The sequence below is a fragment of the Coenobita brevimanus genome, chromosome 85, assembly GCF_032717465.1.
Source record: "Coenobita brevimanus isolate Jiangsu-jjx chromosome 85, ASM3271746v2, whole genome shotgun sequence".
NCBI lineage: Eukaryota > Metazoa > Arthropoda > Malacostraca > Decapoda > Coenobitidae > Coenobita > Coenobita brevimanus.
In genome coordinates this window covers 8,209,232-8,222,543 of record NC_137038.1, presented here as the reverse complement: position 1 = coordinate 8,222,543, position 13,312 = coordinate 8,209,232, and the positions used below count along the sequence as shown (strand labels likewise).

Genomic DNA, 13,312 nt, shown 5'->3' with positions numbered 1-13,312 from the left:
GTAGCTGAGTTTTATCCTTTAAGCCATGATATGCATTCCTTAACCTTTCAGTATGAAGGTATGGTGGTAGGTGGTGGTGACCATTATACATTCGCACGATGTAGCTAATATGTCCTACTTCTTCCAACCCTTTTATCATTCTCTGTGTCTTCCCTCTTCTCATCCTGTTTCTGTCATCATTCCTGTCACTTTTTGGTACTCTTCTTTCTATATCAGGTGGCTCTGCATTGAGCAACAAGCCTAATGGTTTCCTGTAACCCAGGAAATTATATACAATGGTGGATGGTTACTTTACCTATTATCCATATAACAGGGTGATGCCCCTGTTAACTGGATGGGGAGATGAAAATGTGGCATTCATCTGGGAACCAAACCATCACACTTATCCATGCACCACACTGTGGTGAGGTGCTGTCTACTGCAAAGGAACATAATTTCATTGCAGGGGTGGATTCTTGCCTGCAATAGGTGAGTCTGCTAGGCCTGACAGAGCAGGTTTACTCAGGAACAGCAGTAACAACAACTATGATGATATGTGGTATTTTTATTTTACTTTGGCTAATACCAGTCAATTTTTTTCAAGTGAGGAAGGACTTCAGATTGAAAAGTTGGTAGTGAAGGCTGTATACAGCACACCCCCATTATCCAGTCTCATGGTAATAGATAAATCATTGTAATGATGTGAAATAAGTTAGGACCATCTCCTTGTATTCAATGCATTCCTCCCGCTGTAATGATGATGGTAGCAGGCAAAAAGCCTGCCACATACTGACACACGTGCAAGCTGACTGTCACCTGTTGGAGCCAAGATGGCCACCACTGTTTACATGCACAGAGACCTGATGCTGCTGCATAAGCCTTGTAGCTACCCCACCACTCCTTTGAACAGCTGTACCACTCTGTTCTCTGCTTGCTCCCCCTCTCTTATGTATCCCACAGTAGTGATTGCATTTCTTGTATTCTTCATGTTGAATTATTCTCTCACTCCCCTGTGTAACATCACAGACCTCCCACAGTCATTTGTGTGCAGTGTTAGTGATCAGAAGGCATTGCTTTGTCTGCTTTGTTTATTTATTTTTAAAATAACTGAAAGTCTGTGATAATGTATTGCCAAGATGCTACCCCTGGTGAAAAGTGTGGTGCTCAGGGCTGAGCAAGAGAAGGTGAAGTGCCCAAGGAAGACCATCACTCTTGAAGTGAAGTGGGGTGGCATCAAGCAGCCAGGGTACCAGTAGCATCACTGACACACTGCAGATACCCCAATCATCCATCTCTACCATCATCAAGAGGTCTGCTGACATGTTAGCAGCAGGGCAGCAAGCGTCCTCCCTCAGTGCTAAGAGAATTACAAAAGGTTAGAGATCCAGTGGTGGAGGAGATGGAGTGGCTCTTGATGGTGCAGGTGCAGGATCAGAACCAGTGGGGCACAGTGCTACCTGATATGCACCAAGGTTTTACATAGGGATAAAGCTGGGGATTGAGCCCAAGGAGATGCTCAAAACGAGTTCTGGGTGGTTCGACTGCTACAATGGACGTGCTGCCCTGTCACGTGTTGCTCACTGACAAGGCTGCCAGTGCCGCCCACGCAGTCGCGGCAGCGTTCCCTGAGGAGTTCAAAGAACACATAGAGGAGGGCAGGTAGAGCCCCAAACAAGTCATCAATTTCGATGAAATGGAGCTGTAATGGAAGCAGATGTCACCATCAAATACGTTTCTGGCATTGGAGGAGAAGGTGCCAGGTTTTAAGGCTGCAAAGGACTGCATAACACTCCCGATGGAGGCAGCACTGAGGGCAGCTTAAAGCTGAAGCTGCTGTTGGTGTTCCATGCAAAAAATCACCATGCCCTGACAGGTTATATCATGGAGAACCTTGGTGTAATTTGTAAGTCCAGTGCCAGGGCCTGGTTGACCTCAGCATTATGCCAGTTCCACGTAACTGGATATTTGTCCTCCACCTTCAGCTTTTACACTGGGGAATGCAGCATCACCAGTCGCTTCCTGCTGACAACATCTGCACAACACACATCTCTTACAGTAGTAGGCATTAGTAAAGCTTTTGATGCCATCCTCCTGCTCAAACTTCTTGTCAGAATCTACAACACAGAGTTGGAAAACAATGCCAAATGTTGGCTTATCTACTTTTTATATGATACACAAGCACATTACTTACAAAGACAAGTCATTATGAACATGAAACTTCCCTAACGGAGTTCGTCAAGGCTCTACTTCCTCATCCACACTCTTCATCCTATATATGTATGATATTCCCACACCCCAGCTGCCCACAAAACTTCCTCACATGCAGATGACATCATAATAAACCACACAACACATTCAGACAGCTAGCTCACAGCAAAAAGAGTACCTTAATACAATTCAGGCATGGGTCATAAACAACAGACTGATGATTGCTCCAGCAAAGGCCACCCTCAGACTTATCATCAGTGGCATTCGTGAACATAGATACGTTATAACATCACACTTAGTGATGTACTTGTGCCATGTGCCTCTTCCACCAAGTTCCTTGGAGTAACATAAAACACTGGACACACTTTCAAGGATGACATACGAGAAATAAATAGGAGAGTCACCTTGAAATGCACTTAGAACTCTTGCAGTGACAACCATTGGGCGACAAAAAGAAACACCTACTCTCCCTACTCTATAAACTGTGTATCGGATCAGTGATGTCCTATACTTCTCTAGCATGAACTCTCATCCTATATAAAACCCACTGCACAACTTTGCAGATCAAAAAGAACAGTGCCCTACGTATCATCACTAGCTACATCAGTACTACTACTGTACCTTATTTACATTCTGAAGCTAAAGTGTGTGTGGTGTGTTGGGGAGAGCACGTGAAGATTACTAGGCGTGAAAGGATTAAACTGGCTGGTGAGTCACTTGAGTGTGTGGAAGAGTTTTGTTATTTAGGAGACATGTTATGTGCTGGAGGTGGGGCTGGAGCTAGCTTGGTGGCTAGAGTGAGGAATGGTTGGAAGAAGTTCAGGGAGCTGTTGCCTCTCGTGACATTGAGAGGGCTGTCCCTCCATGCTAAGGGGTCTTTGTATGCAGCATGTGTCAGGAGTAATGCTGTATGGTTGTGAAACCTGGGCAATGGAGGAAGAGGATATTCACAGGCTCAAACATTCAGAAAGGGCAATGATTAGATGGATGTGCAGTGTGTCCCTTAAGGCGAGGCTTGGGGGGGCTGGGTTTATGATGGAAGAGTTAAGAGGTAGGATGGGTCTGGAGTGTTTTGGTGTTGTGATGAGGAGAGAGAGATTGAGGTGGTTTGGGCATGTGGAGAGGGTGGGGGATGATAATTGGATGCAGAAAGTGATAGTGTTATGTTGGGGGTAGGGTTGCGAGAGGTAGACCAAAACAGACCTGGGACGAGGTCAGTGAGAGTGACATTAGGAGTAAGGGACAGAATAGGGAAGCGGCCAGAGATCGAGCAGCTTGGAGAGCTGCCTACAGTTGACCAAGGCTGATGCATGAAAGCATGCTGGAGACTTCAAAAATGGAACTAAACGAAACGAAGGTAAAGTCCTCATTGTTAGGATTATCTTTATACGAGGGCTACACTGTTCAATGCAGCACCTTGTGCCAGTACACAGCACCCCTGTCATTATGTGACAGAACCACACAGTACAATATCCCCCCTCTAGAGACTCCTGCATTAACAGTGAATAAATGCCTGTACATCCACTTCACACACACAGCACATAACAACTTGATCAGAACACCATATGTGCCTCCTCTCCCTCCCCCCCAGATCCACCCATTAGAAGTATTGTTAGACAGAGCTGACCAAGTTCACTCAGCTAAGCTCAGAGCAGGACACCACCTAGGTCTCCTAAGATATCAGCATAGATTTCACTTGGGTGAGATTCGACTTGGGTGGGGTCACAGATGACACATTGCCCACATGTAGTGTAGGCCCACATAACATAACATAGTGGAGCACTTCACAGCACATGATACACCTAGATGTGGACATAACATCAGTGGCCTAAAGAACCTGTGGGATAATCATTTGCAACTAGGGTGCTGCCCAGACATTCAAAATTTATGTATCACACGACAGCGCCATTGACACCTTTTGGTCAGTGAGCGGTCAGGAGAGGGTGTTGGTGGCCTTTATCTCACCTCCCAGTCCAGACCTCTCTTGCTTGACTTTGGAAGCCACGGTGAATAAATCTTATTTTGTGTAATGTGCTCATACACACAGGCAGATTCATGCAAAATGTTATTAAAGAAAATATCATGCTGATCAGAAGTTGCAGGTTCATAGTGCCATCCAAAGGGAGGAAAGTTCCAAAAGGGTAAAACTGGGGTGAATCATAGAGTGCAACAGTAGGAAGGAGACATTTGAAACCCAAGAACAACTTCAGAGTAATGATCATCGTTGTATGCACAGAATCCCGTGTAATACGGTATTCATGAACTATGCAACTGTGGAGGAACTCATTTGCATTGAATTCATAGTAATAAGTAATTTGGTGGCACTTCTGCTTGCTTCTCATAAGAGAGTGTTCAGGATGGTAATGTGTGAGTGATGAGTGCCATAATTTAGAGAAATATCAGTAGTGATGGTAGAGGATGGGAGGAGCGAGGGAGGGAGAAATAAATGAATAAAGAGTAAGCAGCAAATAGAGCAACCTAGGAGCTAGGACCCCAGGTAGGATAACAAAAAGCAGGAGATTCCAGCCATGTTATTAAAACAGTATGCAGAGGTGAAGTCAAGACCCTAGTATATGACTCAGTTTAAAACACGTGCTGTTGTTTTTGTGGCCTAACTCTGGTTTGAAAATTGGAGAAACTCACAAGTCAGCCTTATACTGTAGATAACAGGCACTTTAATAACTAATTTCTGTGTAATTTACCTAGGACTTAGTTGCAGAACTGAACATGGAAATAGGGGACTCATTGTTTACACTTTATTGTTAAGCTTTCCGATATACAGACTGTGAGGCTTGGCAGTTTTGCTGGAAGTTAGTTCCTTGAATCTGGTGATGTACAGTATGTTTCAGCCAAATCTTAGAGCTCCAGACAATTGAATGTAAGTTGTGGGAGAGTTTTTGAAATGGAGGGGTTGGGTATAGCTTTCATCAGTCCCTTCATGCAGCAGGCCTCCCCTAAACTGAATGAAATTGCTTGAAATATGAAAAATAAGGAATGAAATATGTCATCAGATTCTAGGGGTTTAACCAGTGAGGTGCACATTTTGTGTAACCCAGTTGATGGCCAAGTGTTGTCTGATCAGGTGTGTTTGATTATGAAACAAGGAGGGTCATTCCTGAACTCATAACTAAGACTCATTGAATTTTATTCAGCCACAGTTTAGTACTGGATTCAAGTTGTGGGAGTGAGCCAGTTGTCAGGTGAATATAAATTGAGTACAATTTCTTGCACACCAGAGAGCGAGAATGGTTATTTGGCACACAAACTGGACGCGAGAAGTTGGCAGAAAATGCTGGGGCCAGGAGGCTGATTGTAACACATCTTCAGCGTGACCAGACATATCCAAGCCTGGCAGCAGTTCAGGACGAACTCTCAGCTAGGGTGATGGAACTTGCGCCTGCTGGTCTCCCTTCAAACACAAAGGTAATCATGGATGGATGTTCTTACCAGACAGTTAACGGGCAACAACTATACTCCTTGTACTCTAGCTTGACCTAAAATTCCCATCTTTCCTTTGTGAATGCCAAGTTGTAGGAATAAATTACCACTAGAATACTCTATGTTGCAAGTGACAAAGTAGTGCTGTGGAATGTATGTAGAGTAGTACTACTCTACAGTGTCACTTTCTGCCTGTGAGATATGTGAAGTAAACTGCAAAAGGACAAAAATCTGAGACAAGTTAGAATGAGAACACTGTACCAATATTCCCATTTTACCCTCTTCAAGGTGTAGGGGTCTGATCCAAGATGAGGGTAGTCAAGTACCTTTAAGAATAGATGACAAGCCTACTCAGCTTGGTGACATTACATGATCAAAAACCTAAAGCCGCCACCTGGGGATGAAACTGACATAAGGGACCCCTGGGCTCCTATGCTTCTCATAGGGCAACACTGTAGTAGATGATGAATGAATGAATGAATGAATGAATATATATACCGGTATATATATATACAGTAATCCCTCCACTATCCGATGTAATAGAGCCAAAGGCATGTCCAGAAAGTGGGCCCCTGCCTGCTGGACTGGTACTTATGGACCCTAACCCAGCCTAACTTTGAAAGCCTACCGGACATGCATAGCACCTATTTAAACCTATTTAAGATGCTGTTCACACCAATAATGGACATAAAGCATGAAATAAATGAAAAGGAGCCAGAGAATGAGGAATTAGAAGTGAGTATGGAAAATACTTAGCAGTGTACAGGGTACTTACAGCAAGTCTGGGGCTGCCTCCTCTAAGGCTCTGGTAGTGATGAAAATGCACGTACAGTAATCCAGCGTTGTGCTACGCTTAAATCTTTGCGCTGAGAGTTATAATTGTTTAACAGTGCACATTCTGTTCTTAATTGCACCACGCCAGTTTCAACGGCCACTTTGCACTCCACACTTAATCTGTTGCACTCTAAATTTAATTTCATAACACTGCACAACACTGTAAATTCCCATTTGGTCTAGTGGCAAGGTATAGCAGTTTATTCACTGTTTATTCACAAAAACGAGCACGTGCAGCATCCATTGCAATGACCACCTACCCTCGACGGTGGTTAGGCAGTAACTGGGGATAGGGTTGCCAAATCTGAGCTTGGCTACATTACCAGACTCCTCAATTTTCATTACCAGATTTAACTTTTCATTACCAAATTCTTAAAGGAAGCATTTATTTTTCACTAACTATATATACAAATGGAAATAATCACTCTCCTTATAATCAGCAGCATGTTTATTTTTGTGCTATGTATGCTGGCAGATTAATCAAAGAAAGCAGACAGTCCACCGTCTCCATTCTCTATATCTTCATTTTTTTTTTTTTTTTTTTTTTTTTTTTTTTTTTTTTTTTATTGCGAGGAAGAAGGAACCAAAGGCCATGAGCCCGCAGTAACAGTTCCCTCCAAGAGAAAAACAAAACACAACAGAGAGCCAAATTCAAGATCCGATCATTTGGAGATGCCTGGACACACTGCGCTTGAAAGACTGGAGATCATAGGCAGCAGGAAATACAGATAGAGGGAGACAGTTCCAGAGCTGACCTGTTGCATAAATGAAAAACTGGGAGTAACGGTTAACTCTTGCATTAGAGAGTTGGACAGAAAAGGGATGAGAGTTTGCTGCCAGACGGGCGCTACGCGCCCGTCGTAGAGGTGGAGGAATGCAAGCAGACAGTTCAGAGGAGCAATGACCATTAAAGTAGCGATAGAAAAGAGATAAAGATGCAACAGTGCGGCGAAGAGACAGAGGTTGAAGGGAGTCAGTAAGAGGAGGAGAGTTAATGAGACGAAAAGCCTTTGACTCCACCCTATTGAGAAGAGCTGTATGTGGGGAGCCTCCCCACACATGAGAGTTGTACTCCACACAGGGGCGGATAAAACCCCTGTATAGAGTCAACAATTGTGCAGGGGTAAAGAAAGAGCGGAGACGGCTTAGCACACCCAATCTCTTGGAAGCAGATTTTACAAGAGATGTAATATGATCTTTCCAAGATAAGTCCCGAGTAAATGAAACCCCAAGCATGTTCAAGGATGATGCAGGATTAAGCTGAATATTATTAAACATTAATGGGTATACCTGTGGAAGATTATGTCGGGTTGATAGGTGTAAGAACTGAGTCTTAGATGCATTAAAGACAACCATATTATTCTCACCCCAGTCAGAGATACGAGCCAAGTCAGACATTAGGTGTGCCATAGCCTCATCCCTTGTTTCTTGAAGTAACTGTTGAGATGGGCGTTGCGGGAACCGAATGGAAAGGTGAAGGGTGGAGTCATCAGCGTATGAGTGGATAGGGTTAGATGTACAGCTTAGAAGATCATTGATGAATAAAAGGAAGAGAGTTGGTGATAGGACAGAGCCCTGAGGAACACCACTGTTGATAGATCTAGGAGAAGAACGGTGGCCGTCTACAACAGCGGCTATAGAACGACCAGAAAGGAAGCTAGCGATGAAGGCACAGATAGAAGGATAGAAACCGTAGGAGGGCAGTTTGGAAATTAAAGATTTATGCCAGACTCGATCGAAAGCCTTTGAGATGTCAAGTGCAATGGCAAAGCTTTCGCCAAAGTTCCGAAAGGAGGATGACCAGGAGTCTGAAAGGTAGGTGAGAAGATCGCCAGTGGAGCGTCCCTGACGGAACCCATACTGACGATCGGAAAGAAGGTTGTGATAGGAAAGATTCCTTAAAATTTTTCTATTAAGAATTGACTCAAAAACTTTTGAAATACAGGACGTTAAAGCAATTGGACGATAGTTGGAGGGTTGGGAGTGGTCACCCTTCTTTGGGACTGGCTGAATGAGAGCAAACTTCCAGCAAGAAGGAAAGGTACAAGTTGACAGACAAAGGCGAAAGAGTTTGCCTAGGCAGGGTGTAAGCACAGAAGCACAGTTCTTGAGAACAACAGGAGGGACCCCATCAGGCCCATATGCCTTGTTAGTACTGAGGCCAGAGATGGCAGAAAATACATCAACTGAAGAAATTTTAATGTCAGCCATGAGGAAGTCAGAGGGGGGAAGTGATGGAGGAACAACACCGGAATCGTCTAAGGTGGAATTGGAGGAGAAAGTTCTGTGCAAAGAGATCTGCTTTATCAGTAGAAGAAATAGCTACAGAACCATCAGAGTAGAAAAGAGGAGGGAAGGATGATGAGGTAAAGTTGTTAGAAAGATTTTTGGCAAGGTGCCAGAAGGAGCGGGAAGAATTCGAGTTGGAGAGTTGAGAGCATTTAGTATGGATGAAATTATTTTTAGTAGAGCGAAGAACAGACTTAGCACGATTCCGGGCAGAAATGTAAAGATGATGTGATTCAGGGGTGGGTTGGCTCCGGTACCTTTTGTAGGCCTTCTCCTTGTTGCGGACAGCATTAGAACAAGCGTGATTAAACCAAGGCTTTCTTGCATTAGTCAAAGGATATGAGAAAGGAATGTATGCTTCCATGCCCGAGAGAATAACCTCCGTAATGCGCAAGGCACACTCAGATGGCTCACGGCCATGGAAGCAATAATCATTCCAGGGAAAATCAAAGAAGTACTGCCTGAGGGCCTCCCAGTCTGCAGCTCCAAAATGCCACAGACGACGTTTCCCTGGAGGGTCCACAGGCCGTACTGGAGTGATAGGACAGGTTAAGGTAATAAGGTTGTGATCGGAGGAGCCCAACGGAGAGAAAAGATTAACAGAGTAAGCAGAAGGATTAGTTGTGAGGAAGAGGTCAGGTATGTTGGAGCTCTCTCCAAGGCGGTCAGGGATACGGGTAGGGTGCTGTACAAGCTGCTCTAGGTCATTAAGGATAGAAAAGATGTAGGCTTGTTCACCAGGTGGATCCGTGAAAGGAGAGGAGAGCCAAAGGTGGTGGTGAACATTGAAATCTCCAAGAATGGAGATTTCAGAGAAAGGAGAAATGGACAGAATGTGTTCCATCGTAGAAGTAAGATAGTCGAAGAATTTTTGATAGTCAGTAGAATTAGGGGATAAGTAAACAGCACAGATATATATAATCAGAGAATGACAGGAAAGCCAAAGCCAGAGTGTGGAGAATACAGAAGAGTCAAGTTCAGGAACACAAGAGCAAGATAGGTCGTTGCGTATATATACACAACAGCCACCTTTGGCTTTGAAATGAGTATAGAGAAAGTAGGAGGATACAGAAAAGGGTTTGCTGTCGGTTGCCTCAGACAGCTGAGTCTCCGTTAGAAAAAGAAGGTGAGGTTTGGAGGAGAGGTGGTGTTCGACAGAGCGAAAGTTAGATGAAAGGCCGCGAATGTTGCAGAAATGAAGAAGAAGAGAGTCAGACAATGGTCCCAGGCACCTCGAGTCGTCACCGGGAGAGGGGCAGATGGCGGGGGCATTTATGGTCCCCCCCTCTGGGGACTCCGAGGCTTGATTAATCGACGTCATTTTGGTAATTTTGAATAGGAAGTGTAGTGTGTACTGTGCATGTAGTTTGGTGAAGATAGTTAGAGAAATTTGTACTGGAGAGCATGCTGGCCTACTCTGTGTGTAACTGAGACACTGAAAAAGTTCAGCAAAGGGGGATGGTCAGGAACTAGTCCTGAGGGCTGATGAAACGGGAGCTCCAGCACTCCCTGTCATCAGCTTTCCATCCACCTCGGGAGTACTGCCCTGCTCGACTGGTGCTACAGTCTACTTCTGTCTGTCTATTGCCAGATGCCTCAATCCCGTACGAGGTGGCTACAAACAAATCACCACGTCGCCCTGTCCCCCGCCATTTCACTGCCCTGTTCCCAATTCACTACCAAACGAACTTTTCAGTACCAAATTGGCCCACATTTGGTAATGAAAAATACCAAATGGCAACCCTGACTGGGGAGGAGGGAGGGAGGGAGGAAGGAAGGGGTTAAGGGGCCATGGTGTAAACACCTGTTTGGCTCCGTGTTTCGTTTTCGTTTTCGTTTTCGTTTTCGTTTTTAAAGGCTCCAACATGCTTGCATGTGTCAGCCTTGGTCACCTAATGGCGGCTCTCCATGCTGCACGATCCATTGCAGCCTCCCTGTTCAGTCCCTTAACCCTAAGGTCACACTTAATGACCTCGTCCCATGTCTTTCTCGGTCTACCCCTCATAACCCCACCCCCAATATTAACACTTCTCACCTTCCTCACCCAGCTATCATCCCCCATCCTCTCCACATGTCCAAACCACCTCAATCTACCTCTCCTCATCACAACACCAATACACTCCAGTCCCATCCTACCTCTCAACTCTTCCATTGTAAACCCAGCCCCTCCAGGCCTTGGACGCAGGGACGCACTGCACATCCACCTAATCATTGTCATTTCTGTACGTCTGAGCCGGCGAATGTCTTCCTCCTTCACTGCCCAGGTCTCACTGCCATACAGCATTACACTCCGTGTGACAGTTTCAAATTACGGGTGGAAAAAAAATTCTGATTCTGGGGGGATTTTTTCTTTTTTTGGCCATTTTTGGGTTCCGAAGGTCCAGGCCCACAATGTCTGGTAAGTGGGGAGTCCGGAAAGTGGGCGTCCGGATAGTACAGGGATTATATATATACGGTATATACTGTACTGTATATATATATATATATATATATATAGATACACAGTATATATATATATATATATATATATATATATATATATACAGTGATACCTCGATATACGATACCCCTAGATGCAAAACCCGGGCTTAACGATGGGGGTAGAAATTGCACCATTCCCCTCCTAACAATGGCCAAATCCTGGTTTAACAATGGGTTTTTATTTTTCTTACCAATTTTGATGGTATTTTAAACTAAAATTGTGTGTTTAGGTTGATTTATAAACTGTTTTTAGACTTAAATTAATGTGTTTTAGCCATAGGTGGGGTGAACATTGTCATTTTGGGATACAGTTTACTAAGCTGGATTTTTTCCAGACTTATATTTGACAATGTTCATATTTAATTTGTTGGTTTTAGTGAGTTATTTACAGGTGTTAGGCTTAGGTTAGCTTCCTTGTCAGCTGTTAGACCATTTACATTGCTGTTAAACCTGTTTTGGGGCTTATCTGGGTGGGTTTTGGACTTGGTTTGGGGGGAAACCCAAGGCTGGCAAACGGTCCAGATTGAAACACGTTAAAAGTACCCCGATGTACGTTACGCCACCTAACGATGGGGTTTTTCCCAACCAATTAGATCATTAAACCGGGGTATACCTGTACAAATATATATACAGTAACCTCTCAAATAATGCGAGGGTTAGGTTCCTGGAGAGGTCACGTTAGTTAACCCGCCCAATCCCGACGTTTTCTGAGCTTTGGTCCGCCCCAGTCCCGGCTTTTTTGGACCATTTTTTTTTTTTCCTCAAACATTCGCTTTTGGTCAGAAACTAAAGAAAATCACAAAAAAAGGTGTCCCTTGGATCCAGAAATGGCTTACCTGGAGCACGTTAGTTTGACAGGTACTGCCATGCTCTATGAGAAGTCATTTCGCCGTACGTTTTCTATGGTGGCACGGGTACTCTGAACTGATGCAGTATACGTTTATTATCATGTATTCATATATTGGAAATATGTATACCAGAAGTATATTGGGTTTTATACGGAAAAAAATGAGAAATAAAGTATGTACCATTGTGCGACCCTAGCGAAATCGGTCGATTATGTCACCAATGGATAACAAACATCGTTATTTCATCAGCTATTGTATTTTTTCATGTTCCATATTACTTCCACAATAACATCATACCATTTTCAACTTTACATAATTGTTTGTACATATTTTGAGGCATTTTGACAAGAATTAGCATAAAAGTAGCGCTTATTTACCAAGTGAGATCATTTTATTTCATGCTTTTTTCAACTCAGATTCTATTTTTTCACCTTTTAGATTACTTGTAACATAATATATAACCCACTTACATGTTATACAATTAGTTTTACAGATGTACTTGCTTTACGAAAAGAATTAGCATAAGAATAGCGCTTATTTACCAAGTGACAACTTGGTCTTTCATGCTTTTTTCAACTCAGATTCTATTTTTTCACCTTTATGATTACTTATAACATATTACCCATTTACATGTTAGACAATTGCTTTTACAGAAGTACATGCTTTATGAAAAGAATTAGCATAGAAGTAGCGCTAATTTACGAAGGTAAATCATGTCATGTCATTATTTTTTCACCTCTGAATTTATTTTCTCCCCCTTTATAGTACTTCTCACATTACATTCTGGCCTTTTCCATGTTAGACATTTGCTTTCACAGTAGTACACGATTTACAGTAAGCCTTATCCTAATATATATATATATATATATATATATATAGAGAGAGAGAGAGAGAGAGAGAGTGAGGTGGGATGGTGGTACACTGGGAGACAGCCTATCCCATAATTGGTGGCTAAATTTAGAGCCCTTGGGGAATTTCCCACTCCTCTTACACCGTGAACAGAATTCTTCCTAGCGCTTATTTACCTACTGATTGTATGTTCTGTGACTTTCAACTTAGACTATTTTTCAACTTACATACTAACGAAGAGAGAAACCTGTACTGTACACAGGAAAAATCATCTGGTAAATTACCAATATGCTGGGAATCAAACCAGGGACTCTCAGGTGAGAGCCAGGCAGCATACCACTACACCACGACCAGGTAAAAGTTAACTCACGTTGTCACAATCTTGT

The 13,312-nt window shown here is 43.4% G+C and overlaps 1 protein-coding gene across 1 annotated transcript in view; it reads left to right on the top strand.

The window, feature by feature from the left end:
* LOC145410337 (eEF1A lysine and N-terminal methyltransferase) overlaps positions 1–13,312 on the top strand; it is a 106,079-nt gene that overhangs the window by 49,906 nt on the left and 42,861 nt on the right. Inside the window, exon 8 of the mRNA XM_080280475.1 lies at positions 5,424–5,610. Coding sequence (XP_080136601.1) covers positions 5,424–5,610 — 187 coding nt within the window. The remainder of the gene's footprint in view (positions 1–5,423; positions 5,611–13,312) is intronic.